Source organism: Tachysurus vachellii, chromosome 18 (assembly GCF_030014155.1).
Source record: "Tachysurus vachellii isolate PV-2020 chromosome 18, HZAU_Pvac_v1, whole genome shotgun sequence".
NCBI lineage: Eukaryota > Metazoa > Chordata > Actinopteri > Siluriformes > Bagridae > Tachysurus > Tachysurus vachellii.
The window spans coordinates 10,423,959-10,443,450 of NC_083477.1; the positions used below are offsets into that span (position 1 = coordinate 10,423,959).

Consider the following 19,492-nt stretch of genomic DNA (forward strand, 5'->3'; position numbering starts at 1 on the left):
CCTTGCTGCCAAAGGAGGTTCAACCAGCATTGAACTTCAAGGGATCACTTACTTTTTCCTCCAGCACTGTGAATGTTTAATGTGTGTGTTCAATAAAGCAACAAGAAATTCTAATTGTTTGTGTGTTATTGGCTTAAACATCGTGTTTGTCTATTGTTGTGAGGTGAGGATCGGATCACATTTTTTTGGCGAAAGTGGTTTATTCCAAGGGGTTCACATATTTTGTCTTGCCACTGTATATTCACTGAAACCTCTAGCCTAACTGATCATTTTTGGATTTGATTAATAGTCATCCATGTCTGAAATACAGAATATTTGTTGATCCTTTAAATTACTGAACCTAAAAGAAACCTTCATATTTCGAAAAGGTCTTTTAACTGAACATTATGAAAATGGTTAGTTTGTATATATACACACACACAGTGAAAAACACTTACCAAAAGGTTTAGGGAACAGCTGTTTTAATATAAACAGTACATTCCTAACATGCTAATAAAATGTTTTCCCTAAAAAGGGTCAACCAAAATGCTAACACAGTAACGAATGAGGATGAAACAGATTTATCCTGATATATTACATGCAAGTTGATAGCATTTTTTGTGTAATGTTGCAGGATGATATATGGGAAGTATGAACAAGTGTAATTGAAATTATTCAGCTCAATCCAAAGAAGATTTTTTACAGTTGTAGGCTCCTCTACTCAAGGTAACCACTTGAATAGGATACCACTGGTCCCAAGCAAAATAATTTTTATTCTCAGAGGTAACAAAAGGTCAGATACAAAGCTCACTGAACAAAGAAAGTTCACATTGAAGAGAACACTGGGATCAACACATTTACAGAGTCCCTTACTTCATGAATGTGTTGATCCCAGTGTTCTCTTCAAGATTCTAGATTCTCTTGTAGATTCTACAGCATCAGCTTTATTCTGGTCAGAGTCTCTGGATTGCCTTCTGAACCTATGTGCAGTACGGGTCAATTTCATCCTAAAAATTAAGTAACATTTCATGAATAGTCATTTAAACATTTGTTTAGATCATCAATGGAAGGAAATCAGACCACCACAACAAGGTTAAGTGCTTTGAAAGAGACTTATTCTATGTACTGAATATATGACAAAACAAATCCAAATAGTTGTAAGATGCCTTTATTATAGTCTTGGAATTCCAGTGACACTGACACAGTACAGAGTGCTAAGCACCACTCCTCATTTTAGCCAACTGGAGCTCAAAAAGGGAGGAAGTACCATAATCCTGCTAATATTCTTAAATTAACCTTAGGAAAGAAACTGAAAGACAAGAAATGTCAAAGCAAACGTGAATAATGGCAGAACAACCCATACACCATGTTTCTTTAGAGACGCACAATGTGCACTCTGGAGAGGCTTAAAAAAAATTACAGAAGCTAGTGACTACTGTACACTGCTCACAAAGACATGAAATTACAGGAAACGATCACCTAAAAATGGTCAAGTAAATTTTCCTGATAGTCCACAGTCTGTCAGCTAGCCATGCTACTGTCCACATCACTTTTATAAGGAAAAATAATAATATATATATATATAAAGGAAAGAGACAAATACATTCCTACTATATATAAACCGGGAATGCTTGTTTAAATATTAAAGTGTTTTTTTTTTAATTGGATTTAAATCTCCTGAGCCAGCACCATCAAAGCTGCACTGCATTTCTTTGCTTACATGGACCCTCGGTTAAAAACACTTCATTTGGGGCTAAAACCGTCTGCACAAACCTACAGTATGTTTCAGTTAATCTGTTTAGGTTTCACGAGTCACTGAAAATTCATCTAAAAAGGTCTAGAACCTTCACGGGGAGTTGATCCTGTAACATTAAAGTGAAAAATGATGTCTAGATCAGATCAGAAAGAAAGGATGGTCTGGTCGAGTTGAAGGCTTAATCTTCCTCACTTCCACTAGGAGAATGCTCCTGTCCAAATAAACAGAAGTGGGGAAAAAGAAGTAGGATCAGAAAAGATTTAGGCAGGAAATAATAACATGTATGTGTATATTACAGATGCAAATACTAACACTTTAGATCTTCTGATTACTCACTTCATCTTGAATATATATTTAAAAAATGCTGATGCATTGATCAAATAATTTTAAGAGCTAAAGTCTGGCTAAATAAAAGCTGGATTGTTGGATCAATACATAAATGCCATCAGTGCATCCTTTGTAATCGGCAGTTAATATAGTATTTAGGAGTATGTGTAATTTCAGTACTGATATCAATGCCTAACAAATCAGAAAAGAAGTGTTACCTCTTCCTGCTCCTCTTCACTGTCATCATCGCTTACTACAGGTTTAGGTCGTGAGCCTCGTCCAGGGCGTCGCCTGCCTTTCCCTTTCTCAAGAGCTTTCTCCTTGCGGCTCAGCTTGATCTTCACCTTAACAGAGCGAGCTAAAACACAAACACACGTTACTTTCCCTGTGTTCTAAAGAGAATATTGTTTATGCAGTCAGTCAACGAATACCCACATTCAGACTCGGAGCCTTCGTCTACCTCCTCTTCCTCTTCCTCACTCTCCTCTCCGTCACTGTCCTCCTCCTTTTCGATCTTCTGCCGAACGCTTGTGAACACAGACTGGAGCACGATGGAGTCCTCGTAGATCTTATAAACATAAATGAAGAAAAGTGAAATATGGCTGAGGAGCTCATTTTTGTGGTAAGCTCATACTACATTTGATTCACAGATTTCACATAGCAGTGAAGGATCTTACCAGTGACCCCTCCAGGTTAAAGGTCTGAGCGTTCTGGCAGAGCAGCATGACATCTTTCTCCAAGTCATTCAGACTGCGGTATTTATGGATCCTTATGCGTTCCTGTACACCAGACAATCCACATCAAATTACACTGCCTTGATAAGAATTAAGTTCACATATTACCATGAACTTATTACAATGAACTTCTCAATGAAATATAAACAGGGCTTTTCACTCTTGAAATAAAAAATCTTGGGTCAAAAATTTATCCTTCTTCATGGCACGCATGTCTGTGACGTTCAGCGTTTTGCCAACTGACACCATGAGATATTTTTAAGTGTTGCCACATCCTGGTGTTTGTGATTGACACCCACGGTGCAATTTCTGATTGGGTGTCTGTTGCCAAGCACTTAACCGTAATGTTTAACCTTCATATTGTCCCTGGGTCTTTTTGACCCCACTGGAAGAATTTAATGTGTCATAACTTTGGTTTTCTTCCACATATTTGCCTAAAATTTAGCAGGATTGTTCCAAATTATGAACTTTGCAAGCAAAATTAATTGTCTATTTTCGTAGAACTATGTGATCAGACTAGTATATACTACGCGTTTTTGATCCGCTTGGGTCATTTTGACTTGGCCACATTTAGTGGGGCAATAGGTCACACTTTTGCCCTTTTCAGCGCAATGAACATACATACAGACACAAAATGTCCACTAACACACGCACCCAAAACACAAACACACCCCACACACAAATTGGGCATTGCATTTCATTAGGCCTCCAGAAAAGAAAAAAAAGCCAAACATTTGTAAATATTTCTCACTTTTGATATGCCTTTGCCTAGCAGAGGGCAAAATATGATCTACCGAAATGATGCTACACACACATACAAACACTGTTCAAAGCATTGGGCATTGCAACTCAGTTGGCCTCCAGACAAAACAAAAGCTACACATTTGTAAACATTTCACACACACTCATACACACACGTACATATTGGGCATTGCATTTCATTAGGCCTCCAGAAAAAAAAGCTACACATTTGTAAATATTTCTCACTTTTGATATACCTTTGCCTAACAGAGGACAGAATATGATCTACCGAAATGATGCCCCACACACACACACACAGTGTTTTCATATTCAAATCATATTTGTTTCTTCTCTCTTATTTATGAATTTAGTTGCATCAGTCAGCTTTGGCCTGGAGATATGCTGAGTAATGTTTGACATGTATCAGTCAGTGGTTATCCAAAATAATATTTAATAATTTCTGCTTATTTTACTCAAAACATGGCAAAATTTCATAAGCTTTAACATTCATAAACTAAGTATAATAAAAAAAACATAAGGAGGTAAACAAAGTTTTATTCACATGAAATTATGGCATGTTTGAGTGTGTGTGTGTGTGTAGCCTGTTGTTGGTTGATCAGATGACATCAGGTGGGCAAAATACATATTACAAGTGTAAAATAGATATTACACTCAGAATGGTGATAATTGTAGAATTTTTGATTTATAAGCATTCAAGTCAATTTGGCCTGTAAAAAAACAGGTTTTATTATTTGCTGACATTAAAAATGTCAAAATCTCCTGCCCTTGAAATATACCAGCCTGTAATTGTGCATCCACTATTGTGCCTCTATAGTGAAAATAATTCAAAATTTCTGTTTTTTTTTAACTAAAACAATGAGGCATTTTTGTATATAAATAAGCTTTATTATACCGAATATATATTGCAAAATATATGTTAATATGTTGGAAACAAGTTAGACTAAAAAGGTTAAAAAAAAAAAAGGCTATCATATATAGTTCATTTTTTTATAAGCAGTCAAAACAGACAAGGTCAAGTTGACTCAGCGCTCCTAATTTGTATAGGAGGACAATACAAGGGTTAAACACTGCATCGTTTCACAATGTACATGGTTGGCACACAGTATGGGGTTAACACAGCAGAACCCTGGGAGGTTTGTGTGAAAAGCCCTTACATGTACAAACCCATAATGAACACAAAAGAAAGAATATTTACCAAAGAGTTATTACATTTTTTCTTTTTATTAAACAATTTAATAAAAGGTACCTTGATTTTGCGGAAGTCCACAGGTTTGCGGATAAGCTCATAATATTCGGGCAGCTCCTTACGAGAGGGAAGCTGGATAAAGACCTCGCTCAGCTGCCTTCCGCTGCTAACAGGAAATATGCAAGAAACACAAGACCAGATATAATGCAAACATAAAAGTCCCCATGTATGAACAAAAACATATCAGCCATTTAGTTTTAAAAACCTCAAAGGAAGCTGATATTTCATCATGCCTTTACAATGAAGTTACATATAAATATCAGTCAAGTAAATTAACAAATCAGAGGTTATTGGTTTATAGTGCATGGCACTTCTGCTTAAAATGATATTGCTTACTTGTCCTTATACTTAATGACGGCATCAACAATTTTCTTCATCTTCTTGGTGAGGGATGGTGGATTGGGAGAGAGTTTCTCAGCAGGGGGTCGGCCCCGCTTCTTTTGCTTCTTACTGTCATCATCCTTATCTCTGCCTCGACCACTGGAGCTGGGCGTGGCTGGGCCTGGGAGGTCTAGGTCACGGTCTCGCTTCCTCTTCCGAGTGGTCTTCTTATGCCGTACTTCCTCTTCAATCTCCTCCAGTGTGCCCTCTTCTATAGCCTGAGGAATGATTGAGACATAGCAGGAATTTACCAAGCATCTAAAATATATATGTGTAAAACTTGCAAATGCATATATTTATTTTAATATGTATTAAAAAGCCATACAATAAAAGTCTCAAAAAAAATTCAAAGACGACAGGACAACTACAAGACAGGATTTCAAACAGGTTTCTGTCCTTTTGTCTCACCTTGAGCCATTGTTTCTCAGTAAGCGAGTCGCTGTAGTCCACCTCTTTTCTCTGCCGTGATCCGCGACCGAACATCTTCTCCTCTTCCTCCTCACATGTGAGTCTTTCCACTTCTGCATCATCCTTCATAATCCAGGTGGGAAGCTCATCTTCCTCCATCAGACGAGGCCTGCGCTTGGGGTTCCGGGCCTCTTCACGGCGCCGGTCGAGATCCATGCGCTAAAGAGAAGAAGGACATAGACAGAGGGGGACATAAAAAGACAGAACGGGTGAAACAGGGAATGATCAAAGACAATGGTAAATAGAGAATGTGGTTACATTAACTCTGAATACAGCTTGCACTCAGGTTTCTCAGATCTCAGCATTAATAAGTAAGCTGCAAAACTTACCATAAACTGATCAAACTCCTCCTCACTCCTAGCAATCATTTGATTGACAGTTTCATCGTCAGGTACCTCATCCTCCTCCTGAAACATAATAAGAGGCAAATCAAATCAGCAAAGACAGATCAAACATGCTTTCTTTTCATTGGATTAGGGAGAAACCACAAAAATGTGTCTTATTTAAACTTGTATTCAGGATTTTTCTGGGTTTTCTGCATAAGAGTTAGCTTGCGCTTGTAACAAAATCACAATGTAACAGAACTGTTGCCCCAAGAAGGACAATCAGTATAGAAGCTCTACCTCATCCTGTTCCTCATGCTCGAGGATGGCCTGCAGGAAGGCTCTGCGCTCATGGCTAGAAGACTTCTGGTCGAACATACCGGCCTGGATCACCTTCTGGTCCACGTTTAATTTGTACTTGGCAGCAGCCAGGATCTTCTCTTCCACACTGTTGACAGTGCAGAGACGCAGAACACGCACCTCATTCTGTTGCCCAATGCGATGAGCACGATCCTGAGCTTGCAAGTCCTGTAAGAAATGAGGGGGATGGAAAAGGAAAAATGGGGTTGGGTGGTGCTATGAACTGTGGAAAGATGCTAGCAGGATTTTTTTTTAATGAAAACAGAAACTATGCACTCATACCTGATGAGGATTCCAGTCACTATCAAAAATGATGACAGTGTCAGCAGATTGCAGGTTGAGCCCCAGGCCACCAGCTCTGGTACTCAGCAGGAACACAAAGTATTGAAAGGAAGGGTCATTAAAGTTTTTAAGCAGCGTGCCACGGTCCTCAGCCTTAGTGGTTCCTACACACACAGATTATTTCCCCAATCGTTACAACATAAATGCCAACTTATACAAATATAGACCAATACAATAATATAAAGTAAAGAGAAACTCACCATCCAGACGCAAGTATTTAAAATTACGGTAGGCAAAATAGTCCTCCATGATGGTCATGAGGGAAGTCATTTGACAGAAGAGCAGCACTTTGTGGTTGGTTGCACGCAGCTTGGGAAGAATGCGGTCCAGAAGCTCAAATTTTCCAGATGCTCGATACAAGTCTGGCCTGGAGAGAAAGTGATGCAAAAAATACAAAAGAAAGTCACATACAGTGGCAGAAAGAACAACCACAAGAAGTCTTTTATATCAGTCTGCTCATAAGGGCACTTACCCTGAAACGATGCCTCCAGTAAAGCCCAGATGCTCAGAGAAGGATTCCTGAAAACATGACAAGCATATTAAAATTTACATATAGCTAGAACATTTTTATTTATATATATATATATATATATATATATATATATATATATATATATATATATATATATATATATATACATACACACACACACATACATATACACACACACACACATTAGTGGTGGACTGTATACAACTGCAAAAAGAGACAAGAAACATCAAGAAATATTTAAATACAGAAGGGGACAGGTGTTGGGACTATGCATAATTTCTTTCAACAAATATTAACTCCATTACGCAGCACAAACAGCTGCCGTATTCTGGGAAATATACTAAAAATAGAGGCTTAGGTTTTCTGAGCATACCTCAATATGTTGGAACATGTATGGGTGATTACAGATCTTTCGCAGCTGCATGATTGTGTTCATCAGTGTCTTAGTTCCACCTTTACCCTGTAATACATGACAGATATTAATGATGTACACACACACCTTTAATCTGTACAACAAGGGAGTGGATCTTTTCATTACCTTCTTGTCTTTCTCTGAGCCATCAGTCAGAAGGACTCCTTTAGCTTGCATGTGTCTGTACAGTACTCTCTGCAGTGCTGACATATCACACTTGATCACGTACTCAACCTAAACAAAGAGGGGAAAAATAATCAGCCTTATTGACTGGCTGCATCCACACATATATGCATGCAATTACAGTACAATGAAAACAGGCTAAAATGTATACATGATGTCTACAAGGTTCAGATGAAACAAGTCTGAAATGGAGGGCAGATTAAAGTAGATAAGTGATGGGGAAAAATGACACTTCTCTAAATACAGACAGTAAACACTGTTACATTTCAGACAAAATTAATGAACAAAAGTTGAAAAAAAAAGAATTCATACCAGTAATCTTGAATGTAATAACGAGGCTAAGTGCTGATGTCTATTTTATTTATATACATGTTCTATTTTCATTGTTGCTGACAAAACACTTAATAAATTGTCTGTCCCCTCTGACTTACCATCAAGTTATTGCATTCCTCAATGTAGATGCTTTAGGTGTCACCATTTAACACTTTATCTTTCAAAATCCCACAAAATGTTCCAGTGGACATATGAAAAAAAGGAAACAGACCTTCTCAGGCAGCTGGGCTTCCACTTCTTTCTTGAGCCTCCTGAGCAGGAAGGGCCGGAGTACTTTGTGTAAACGCCGAATGATCAGGATGGTCTCCTCCTCATTGAGGTCAACCTGTAGAATGCAATGATTAATGACTTGGGGTCTAATAAGTTGCTCCCTAACTAGAAACATTCAGCCTATTTGAATCAAAGTGCATATTTAAAACCATATATTGTATCAAATCTAACCCACTATTAACTAACACTTTAGTCATAAACATACACACGTGGACAAAATTGTTGGTACCCTTCGGTCAATGAAAGAAAAACTCACAATGGTCACAGAAAACCTTTAATCTGACAAAAGTAATAATAAATAAAAATTCTATGAATGTTAACCAGTGAAAGTCAGACATTGCTTTTCAACCATGCTTCAACGGAATTATTTATAAAAAAAAAAATAAAGAAAAATAAAAAAAAAAACTTATGGAACCGGCCTAGAAAAAAATGATGGTACCCCTAACTTAATATTTTGTTGCACAACCTTTTGAGGCAATCACTGCAATCAGACGATTCCTGCAACTGTCAATGAGACTTCTGCACCTCTCAGCAGGTATTTTGGCTCACTCCTCATGAGCAAACTGCTCCAGTTGTTTACAGTTTGAAGGGTGTCTTTTCCAGACGGCATGTTTCAGCTCCTTCCAAAGATGCTCAATAGGATTGAGGTCAGGGCTCATAGAAGGCCACTTTAGAATAGTCCAATGTTTTCCTCTTAGCCATTCTTGGGTGTTTTTAGCTGTGTTTTGGGTCATTGTCCTGTTGCAAGACCCATGACCTGCGACTGAGACCAAGCTTTCTGACACTGGCCAGCACATTTCTCTCTAGAATCCCTTGATAGTCTTCAGATTTCATTGTACTTCATTCTGTTGAAGCATGGTTGAAAAGCAATGTCTGACTTTCACTGGTTAACATTCATAGAATTTTTATGTATTATTACTTTTGTCAGATTAAAGTTTTTTCTGTGACCATTGTGAGTTTTTCTTTCATTGACCGAAGGGTACCAACAATTTTGTCCATGTGTGTATTTCAGATGTGCACTGCACAACATTACCTTCTCTCCAGTCATGGCAAATGGTGCATTGAACCACTGCTCAAAGGTGCTGCAGCTTTTGAAGATAGTGGGCAGCAGGAAGTTGAGCAAGGCCCAGAGCTCAGGCAGTTTATTCTGCAGAGGTGTGCCTGTCAGTAGCACACGCCTGGGGGCCAGGTAGTGTGTGTTTAGAACCTGAGTCAGCTTACAGTGGTGATTCTTCATACGATGTCCCTCATCGACAATCATGTACTTCCAACGAAGCTTAAAATAAAGAAACAGCTTTAAGTTTCTTCAAAATATTGGTTGAAAGAAAAAAGAAGCTTGAAACGAAAGTCTTACTAATATTATTTCCATATGAGAAATGCTATAAAACACCAAACACATGCATTATAGTTTGATTCAAACTAAACAATGGAACACATGTGCAATAGGTAGGACTGATCTACCTTGGCCAGCACTTGCTTATCTTTGATGATGTACTCATAGGTGGTAAGGAGAACATTGAATTTGCCACTTCGTAGAATGGGAACGAAGGACCTACGAGCGGCAGGAGAGCCCTGAGAAGACATGAGGAAGAGTGAATCACTGAACCACAGAAAAGGGGCAAATAGGAGACAAGACTCTTTATTTTGGAAAACAATAGAGCCTTAATCACCTTATAGGAGACTTTGACCACAGATGGAGCCCATTTATCAAACTCATACACCCAGTTGGACAGAGTCCTGTAAAAAGACAACAGACACTTTGTTTTAATTATGTACTTACATTCAAATATGCTACATCTGAAGAGTACACTTGCCATTTTATTCTCTGACACGCCATCTAGAGAAACAATGCTTGCATTACAGCTACTTCTGTACAAGCAGACATCAAGTATTAAGTATGAACCAGGCTCTTCTACGTGTCAGGCCATATCACACCACCCTGACATAACTTATTTTACTAAAACAACACACCCCACAAGACTTGAAGAAACTCCGAAAAGGAGACTCCTAAGGTTTGTAGTCATACTTACATTACACATAAAATGTACAAATGTAACATTCAAAAATCTGGAAGCACAGAATCAATATATTAATGTTCATTTGTGGTCTATGGCCATTTATCTTAGAACACCTGCTGCTTATCTGTGCGGGATATGTTTCCAAGCTGTCTTTCTGTCCTTGTCAATTAGTGAGCCGAGCCTCTGCGCTTTGTGTGCAAGTGACTGGGGTCACAGAGAGTCACTGAAACGCAGCAAAGTCTTAGGTCTTTTTGCTGTGTAATGTTTTGTTTTATAATAAAAAGCACACGTACAACAGCAGTTCTTTTGCTAAAAGCTGACATTTATCACAGGGTCATTTGCCTTGCTGGAAGCATGAATTAATTTAAATTAGGAAACTGAAAAGACTATGCTTGAACCAAAACCTACCTTTATATTCAAATGAATGCTTAAATTTTATTTTTTTAAATAATTACAAGATGATACACTTGAGGCAAACTTACGAAAGGGGTACAATAATGAGGAAGGGTCCATTAAGACGTTTGTACTCCATGAGGTAGGTAATGAGTGCGATGGTCTGGATAGTTTTTCCCAAGCCCATCTCATCAGCAAGAATGCCATTTAGATTATTATTATACAGAGAGACAAGCCACTCCAGACCTTTAATCTGTCACAGAGCAAAAAGAAAAAAAAATATCCTGATTAACATACTAAACAGTTGGTCTCCGTATTTTAGCATCTATTTACACTGCATGCCTGTACCTGGTACTGTTTAAGTGTCCCATTAATCAGGAGAGATGACTGTCTGTCCACTTTCTCAGTGACCGCATGTGCCACAGCGTAGTAGGACTGCAGGCCAATAGCAAACTGAGTGTGGCTGTACTCATCGTCTACATCCTGCTTAGCATGCCTGCAAGACAATGTGACAGAAATGCTTAGAATTTCAGTCCACTGCTATAGATTAGGTTTTAAAAGAAAAAAACTTTTACTTTTGATTTCAAATATCTTTGTCACAAATATCTTCACTAAGGTCCTTTATTAGTTTTGTACTGGAGCTGCCAGTCCAGATCTAGCATGACAACGTTTGTATACTCACTCAATAATGTGACGGACATCAACCTCAGACACATCCTCACTGTCAGGATCTGGAATTTTCTTTTTCTCATCTGCATGGGGCTGGGAGTGTTGCGTCTGGTCGTCTTCCTCTTCCTGCAGTGGAGAACAGGGAGATGTGAAGAGTTGTGTAATCGGCTAATAGAAAGGTAATAAACCAAGGCAGAACAGATAGTTATAACAAGCTACAAGCACAGACACTATCAGTGTGTTTGCACATCAACATACACAAAGGAATAGAGAGGCAGAATAAGATTTACCTCTTCGTCGTCTGAGCCGCTGTCTTCACTGTCAGATCGTGGTGCAACTTCATACCTACAGATATAGCATCAAGTTCATGTACACATTATTTTAAAATAATACACTATGATATTAAGTACATTGATACATGAAGACATTTCAAACAATTAAAGAAACATTTCAATTTTTTTAACAGTCAAGCATGCTTACCCAGGGTTCATCTCCAGCCAGGCCTCCAGCTGGTTTGCTTTAGGGGCATCCACACCGGTTAGAATCTTGCCACTGTCCACATGAATGACTTTCACTGGGAGGTCACTCATCTGACTGGTCTCATCCAGAGGCTATAACACAATGAAATGTTATAGTCAGAATATGTCATGCAAATAAAGGCAGTAGCTACACTAGTAAGCAAAGAAAACACACTAGTTGTCAAATTTCATTAGAACAAAAACTACAGGACATTCATAATGTTTAAGCAGTGGTCACTGGACTATTGCATCAGCTATATATAGTATATATATATATATATATATATATATATATATATATATATATATATATATATATATATATATATATATATATATATATATATATATATATATATATATAGTATAGTTTGCATCAGCATATTTTTTTTTTTTTAGAACAAGCTAATTTACTGCTAGACAAATGTAACTTACATTCAGTTGGACCTGTATATATAAACCAATAATAGATATTAGGAAATAAGTAAAATTACCTCTCCGTCCGGACCTAGTGCTGGAGCTCCACTGTCACCAGTGTCTGTCTTCTATAACAAATAAAAATTAGTTTTTACACAACAAGTAAAACATCATTACCTGTAGTATAAACATGCTTTAGCTGTAAAATGTCCTACCTTCCTTTTCTTCTTCTTCTTTTTCTCCTTGAGGGCCTGAACTGCCTTATGGGCACGCACAAGTTCTGTGAGGTTGGCCACATACTCATCTGTCTGCTGTAACAGGTAGGCCAGACGCTTGTCTTTCTTCTGATCAATCAGCTTCCTGTAACCCTCTTCATCTTCTGCCTAGGGGGTAGGCAGAAATACACTTAGAGGTGGACATTAAGCTGGACCACATTTCAGTTTGGCTGTGTATGCGAATCCTTACCATGAGCCTCCGCATTCTCTCCTTCTCAATGCGCTCATTCTCTTTTTTCTGCTCACGCTCTGTGTTGGCATGGTAGGTGGCCACAGCTTTGGTAACCTTCTGGAGCTTTCCTGTCATTGAGCGATGGTACTCCTTAAAATCTTTAGCATGCTGGAGGATACTGTTTAGATATTCCTGGAGAAATAAATGAAGGGGAGATCACCATGTCAGTTTTCTAGAGAATTTATAAATTTGTAATTCAGTTGCTGTTAGTGAACAAAACTTAAAATCTCTTCATCCACAAATCATACATAATTGTAACTAGTTGAAAAAGTTCATGGCTAAATATGGCAGAGAACATCGCCGAGTACCTGATGCTTTTGACGACGTTTGCGCTCTTGCTCAATCTTCTGCTGCTTTTCCAGTTTTTCTGTGATACGAGCCTCACGCAGGGACTGTCGCTTGCTGCGTTTGTAGGCTTTGCCATTGAGTGCTGTCTCCAGGGCTGTATCACGACGCATACACACTACCACATCCTGCCGCAACTGTGAGCAATACAATCATAAGGGTTTACCAAGACTCACAAATTTTTTCCAATGGTAGGCAAATGCTGGATTTCACTTTTCAGCTTCCTAGTTTTAAAGACTTGTGTCTATCTCGCTGGCAATGCTGACTGTCAAGTACAAAGCAAGAATATCTACAAGAAGTATTTCATATGAAAGAGTAGCGCAGGTGATACAGCAAAACTGTCGGTGCATTTCTGAGATCACAAGGGAAAAAAAAACAAAAAAATACCTGTCTCTGAAAGTTAAGAAGTCTCAGGGCCTTCAGTTCAATAGTGGCTTTGGTCCTCAGGTCACCAGCTAGAGAGCCAGGAATATTCTCTAGCTCTTGGATCCGATGAGCTATACGAGCTTGCAGTCTGCCACAAAAGAAGACTTAAATGAATAAGTTGTTATAATGCATACACTGCCATTTTCTCCATGACATATTCGGTCACCTGTATTCTCGTTCCTGTAGAATCTCCACAGGATCAAGGCCACGTGGTTTCTGAATAGGTGTGATGCGGTTCTGTTTTGGATGAAGCATCATGGGAGGTGGCTGAGCCGGCTGGCCTGGAGACTGGGTCTGAGGAGGCATGACGGGTGATGCAGCTGGGGGTACAGAGGGTGGGGCAGGAGAGGGGCGACCGGTAGGCTGGGGTGGGATTAACTTTTGAGGTGCACTAGCTGGAGCAGCAGCATTCACCATGGGCCCTAAAACATACAGATCCAGACAGACACGCATAAATTGTAGCATGGCAGTAAAAATCCCCCAGACTGGTTACTGAAATTCAAGCCAGAATTCAGGATCTTAAATAACTTGCAAGTGGAAAAATGTCACTTCTAAAAGGAATCCAGAAGTGCTGGATTAACTGCTCACCTTCAGGCCATGATTTGGGTGGTCCATTGGGAGGCTGTCCCTGCATACCTGGGGGAACTCCAGATGGTCCTGGGGGAGGCATATTTGGTCCTACCATTCCTACAAAAGGACACAGTAAATCCAATTGCTCAATGGGTGTATTCCAATCACATCCAACACATTACACAAGACATAATCTAAGGTGCATGTAATAAATCTGTATAAATAACTAATAAATGCAAAAAACTTTGGTATAAATATTTAGGATTTTACTTGCTTCACTACCAAAGATTGCAAGTTTTAGTCCCATTGTTACATGAAAAACCCACCAGTTGCACTGCAACTAGCATAAACACGGTCTTTATATCTGAGAAGAAAAGAAGCAAAGAGTGGGGGGAGGGAAAAAAAAAAAAAAAAAAGAAAGCAGCATTACCATGTGATCTGTTGTAATTGGGACCAGCTGGGCCAGGACCTCCAGGTCCAGGAGGGCCAGCTCCAGGTCCTGAAGCAGGAGGCATATTAGGCATCACTGGCTGCATTCCTGGCACTGGCCGTTTGCCCTGCACTGCAATCTGCAGGTGGTCAGGAAGAGGCTGCCCACGAGCCAGCATCTTGTATGCCATGATTTGTGCCCGGAGCTGGTGAAGCTGGTTCTGGTTGAATGGTGTCGGACCTCCAGTGCCACCTGGGACACTAGGACCAGCTGGTCCACCATTAGGCCCTGTGCCCGGACCTGGTGCCACACCACCTCCTCGATTTTGCTGGCCCATAGCCTGAGGGTCACCGCCCTCCATGGGTACACCACCAGGGCCAGACGGCATCATCGGGCCAGAAGGAGGGCCATTAGCAGGCACCGGACTGGGAGCATGTTCAGAGCCACCAAGAGGTGAGGGATAACCTGAAAAAGGTTTAAAAAATACATGCAATTAATAGTAAAGGATGGGAGAACAATACAGGCTTTAAATACATGACTTACAATACAAAAATGTTACTTTTCCCATTGTAACACATCTGCAAACCTGGCAATAAACCATGCAAATTGTGCTTAAGCAGTTGTCAAGTTGCAGTTATCACTTTGATCAATCAAGACTGGAGTTATACATCTCTGCTTTAAATATTATGGAAATCCTGTTCTTGAGAATTCTAGTATCCATTTTTATGTAATTAAATAAATAATTTACGAACCTTAATAGCAGAGAAAACACTGAAGTTGGAGAAATACAACCATTTATACAAATACAAAACAGGGATAGGTATTTTACATAACCTAAATTCAAACATGTAATAACTTCCTTCTTGAACATAAACAATGTACCTTGAGAATGTTGGTCCATGGGGCTGGGTGGTGGTCCCATACCACTGTGGCCACCCTGTCTCATGCCCATGCCCTTCATCTGGCTGTAGCGAGGGTCATCTGGCATGCCCTTCTCATGCATGCCCTCCATAGGCTGTAGATAGGAGTCAGAGTTTTTTTTTATTTACACATAACTGCCAAAATGTGGAGCCAAGATAAATTTTCTTTGGGTTTAGATATGTCTCACGCTAAAGAAAAACCTTAACTGAAGTTAAGACAATGTAATGGTGTTTTCTCGGCTCTACTCTAAATTTAATATTTTGAATATTATAGTCATCATTCCATTTATACCATGGCAAGAGGCTTTATTATCTGCAGAGTATGCAGAAATAGCTTCCATAATACTGATTAATCTCTTATTCAAAAAAATTTATTAAAAAAAAAAGGAAAAAAGAGGTTTAATCTTAGTGTACCGTGGCACAATGACAATAAAGTTGAATTTAACCTAATCTAAATTGTCAGTCTAATTGCTTGATAAATGCAATCTAGATGTGTGCACAGGAAAGTTAATTTAAATTCCTCTCTCACCCACTCCTGAAGGACTTAATGGAGTCTTTTGTATTTTATTGTAAAAGCAGTGTTGTATTGTAACTAGAGTAGGAATATGGCTTGCCAGAGGAGAAGGCATAAGCAAGCCAGAGGTCTATAAATTCTCTGTTGCCATTATATGAATTAGAAAATTCAAGTTAAGGACAAAATAGATGAAGCACCATAACATTAAGTCACTGTGATATGTCAGAATCAACACTTCAGATCATAAACCCTCCAGTAACCTGTACAGAATGAGACATTCTTTGCCACCATGCTTGTATAAACTCACTTTGTGCATCTGATGCATATTTTCCTGAGGGTATCCTGAGGGCCCCTGTGGAGGTAGGTTGTGTCCTGTAGGTGGTGGTCCCGGGCTGGGGCCCATCATACCATGAGCAGACCCAGGTGAAGGTCCTGGGCTTGGACCCAACATAGCACCTGGAGACGGACCGGGGCCTGGAGAAGGGCCAGGCCGAGGGGTCCCTCCCATGGGGGGGTCCGGAGTGGACATCTCTCAGCAGAGCCGGGATGAATGAGAGGGGAAAAAATGTACTGTTCTGCACAGAGAATGATAAAGTACACCCTTATAGTCAAGTACACACACTAAATAAATATATATTAGAGAGAGAGAGAGAGATTTTGTGGTATGTTGACCCTTCAGTGAACCCTTATTTTCTGGCAATCCAGCCAGCAAACACTGTCTATAGTCCTTTAGGTATAAAATGACCAAAAAAGACCTTTTTTAAAAATGCTTGAAAAACAAAAAATATAAGATATATTTGCCTTTTACATAATTTTATGACATGCTGCCACCTCAACATTATTCAAAAACAGAGCCTTGCCCAGCTAGAGATAGAACAGCAAATCTTAAATTACAAAAGCCAAATAAGATATAATCATGACCTCGAAATGTACAGAATAAAACCATTATTCAAAATAACCAACAAGATGTCCCAAAATATACTATTCCTCTTATGCCACAGAAATGTCAATTATTTTTAATAATGAAAGAACACGTCATACTTTTTATTCATCTGTTATGTTTAATGTTGTGGAACAAAGGTGGAAAGTCTGTTCTTAAGATTAAAAATCTTAATCATTTATCATTGATGCAAAATGCTGACAGTGGAGGCTCATTCCAAAAATGTTAAATAAATGTTCCCTCAAAGAAAACCACCAAACAGCCAATTCCGACGCAAAGCTCTATGTCCGGAAGACATCCCCTTTGGCAGAAGATTTACTAACCCTAACTAACCCTACTTTTTATATATAAAAGTCGACAAATGGCAGTAGATATGTGCAGTATTGTTTTACAGAGTTCTATAAACGCAAAGCTGTTAAAGAAAATTCATCAACAGATGCTGATCAAACACAACAAAGCATCGAACAGTGTTGGTGGTATGTAACTGGGCACAAACATGAAATTAATTCTCATTGTCTGCTGTAACAAATACTGGAAAGCATTGATTTAATCATAATTCTTTTAAATGTTTTAAAGTAATAAAGAAACTGAAGCATCTTCAGAGCCAGATACACTGTGACTTCGGTCAGTGTGTCAATCCGCACAGATGGCTGATGGAAATACAAAGAGTCACCTGAAGCCTGACTGTGTTTAAGCTATTTATGTCCGAAATCATAATATGCTTTTAAAAACCAAAACAGCCTTCATATTTGAATAACTGTAAAATATTGTGTTTTATAATGATAATTATTAGCAAAATTATTCAACCTTCAGTCTGAATTAAGTCTGGCCAATGGTGCTCGCATTACTTCTGTCTAAAGTAACAAACCTTTATTTTTATTTTTTTGTACAATCTCGTAAATGACGTTTAAAGGATTAAGGCTAAAATAATTATTGTATTGAAATAAACTCATTGTACAGCAGTTGTTGTAGCGGTGTTAGCTAACGACCCGGCGGGTTTTTAGATTTCTCTACAGTGCAACTTTCTCCAATAATGACAAAATAGAAGAGTTAATAGCAAATACACATTTATACACATGTAAAGCCGTGCTGAGAGGGAAATAAACAATGCTAACGTAGTAGAAACAGACTTTATTATCTAGGAAGCCGTGTAGCAGGTTCATGTAGCCAGTTAGCTTAGCTAAGTGGTTTGTTTTGTGTTCATTCTGTCTATTTTGCACTAATTATATATATATATATATATATATATATATATATATATATATATATATATATATATATATATATATATATATGAATGAGAGAGAGAGAGAGAGAGAGAGAGAGAGAGAGAGTGTGTACATGTAGCCAGTTAGCTTAGCTAGCCGTGGAAGGAAAAGAAAAATACTCCATGGTTACAGAAACCAACCAAGTGGTTTGTTTTGTGTTCAATCTGTTTAGAGATTTTGCACTAATATATATAAAGAGAGAAAGATAATAGAGATAGTACATGTACCCGTTTGCACTACACACAGCCGGCCATGCCGTCCTCCCCCATCCGCTGTGTTTATAACACTTTATATTGTTACAGAAGTGAAAGAAACAACCGATGTTTACTTTTTAAGCCGTTTGTCCTCCAGCTCTCTCAACTCAGTCCTGTGTTCAAGCTACAAAACTACATTCATTCATTCCTTTCTCTCTTTCCGCCGCTCTGTCGATTAGCACGTAATGTCGGTCACGACGTAGCTCCGAAAACGAGCTCTTTTTAATACACCAACTTTCCACGTTTCCTCGCTCACTAAACGCATTTAAAACCTCTGATGTTTTGTACGTGCTGCAGTTATAAAGACGCCGTAAACAACTTACGTTGTGTGAAGTCGGGCTTCGCCGGTAACTGCCCCTGTTTTCTTCAGCTAGCTATCTTAGCTAGAAACAAAGAGCAGCTCAGCCTGTTCCGTTTTCCCCTCGCTCTCCCCCACACCGCTCTTGTGTGATTGAATGGTTTAGATACAGCCTGAAGCCGCCATTGCGCTTCACTAGCTCCCCCTTCCCCCACCAACGAACGGAAAGCTATAGCGCATGCGCAGTGCAAGCTGCTTTGCAGACAGGAATGCAGGCTGTGCGAGAGCATTGGGGGTGGGGATGAGCGCTCCATATACAAGAACAACATACTAAAGAATATTTACTCTAAAGCTGTGTCTCAACCTTTTTGGAGTACTGCACCCCATAACATCTCAAATCAGCCCCATGGACCCCCTACCCCAGCTCTCACCCAGGCCATGCCCTGTTTTCTATCCAATCACAATGATTTTCACAACTAGAAGCTAAATGAAGAGAACGGATGCAATAGTAGTCATTAATAGATTCTTAATAATTAACTAGAATTGCATCTGGCCATTTAATTTTATTGCATTAAAATGACAATACATTACAAAAATCAATCACAACAACACTTAATTTTAGGACAACATTCTACT

At 39.0% G+C, this 19,492-nt stretch overlaps 1 protein-coding gene across 4 annotated transcripts; it reads right to left on the reverse strand.

Moving 5' to 3' along the window:
• Positions 1–1,131: 1,131 nt before the first annotated feature.
• smarca4a (SWI/SNF related, matrix associated, actin dependent regulator of chromatin, subfamily a, member 4a) lies at positions 1,132–19,059 on the reverse strand. 4 transcript variants are annotated; one of them, XM_060891970.1, is made up of 34 exons: positions 18,882–19,059; positions 16,404–16,671; positions 15,545–15,677; positions 14,663–15,127; positions 14,251–14,349; positions 13,829–14,084; positions 13,624–13,750; positions 13,200–13,373; positions 12,850–13,023; positions 12,600–12,767; positions 12,462–12,512; positions 11,930–12,060; positions 11,740–11,794; positions 11,463–11,617; positions 11,129–11,276; positions 10,870–11,033; positions 10,040–10,106; positions 9,831–9,941; positions 9,403–9,645; positions 8,311–8,424; positions 7,710–7,817; positions 7,545–7,631; positions 7,151–7,197; positions 6,879–7,045; positions 6,619–6,782; positions 6,277–6,504; positions 5,983–6,060; positions 5,594–5,812; positions 5,141–5,403; positions 4,805–4,907; positions 2,740–2,841; positions 2,498–2,630; positions 2,281–2,420; positions 1,132–1,946 (listed from the first exon to the last, which is right to left on the reverse strand). In XM_060891970.1, the coding sequence occupies exons 2-34, from the start codon at positions 16,623–16,625 to the stop codon at positions 1,914–1,916; spliced, it is 4,929 nt and encodes a 1,642-aa protein (XP_060747953.1). In that variant the 5' UTR covers positions 16,626–16,671; positions 18,882–19,059; the 3' UTR covers positions 1,132–1,913. The 4 variants fall into 4 exon arrangements, with proteins under 4 accessions (XP_060747953.1, XP_060747952.1, XP_060747954.1 ...); XM_060891969.1 differs by having other exon boundaries at positions 4,805–4,910; positions 16,404–16,666; positions 18,882–19,058; XM_060891971.1 differs by having other exon boundaries at positions 4,805–4,910; positions 11,463–11,575; positions 18,882–19,058.
• Between the last annotated feature and the right edge of the window lie 433 nt (positions 19,060–19,492).

Excerpts from the sequence above, each read along its gene's own strand:
- smarca4a (XM_060891969.1), bottom strand. The coding sequence starts at position 16,625 with ATGTCCACTCCGGACCCCCCCATGGGAGGGACCCCTCGGCCTGGCCCT. Across the intron at positions 6,505-6,618 it reads GTGACTGGAATCCTCATCAG|GACTTGCAAGCTCAGGATCG; the intron begins GTATGAGTGCAT and ends CATTTCTTACAG. Across the intron at positions 2,421-2,497 it reads CGAAGGCTCCGAGTCTGAAT|CTCGCTCTGTTAAGGTGAAG; the intron begins GTGGGTATTCGT and ends TTTGTGTTTTAG.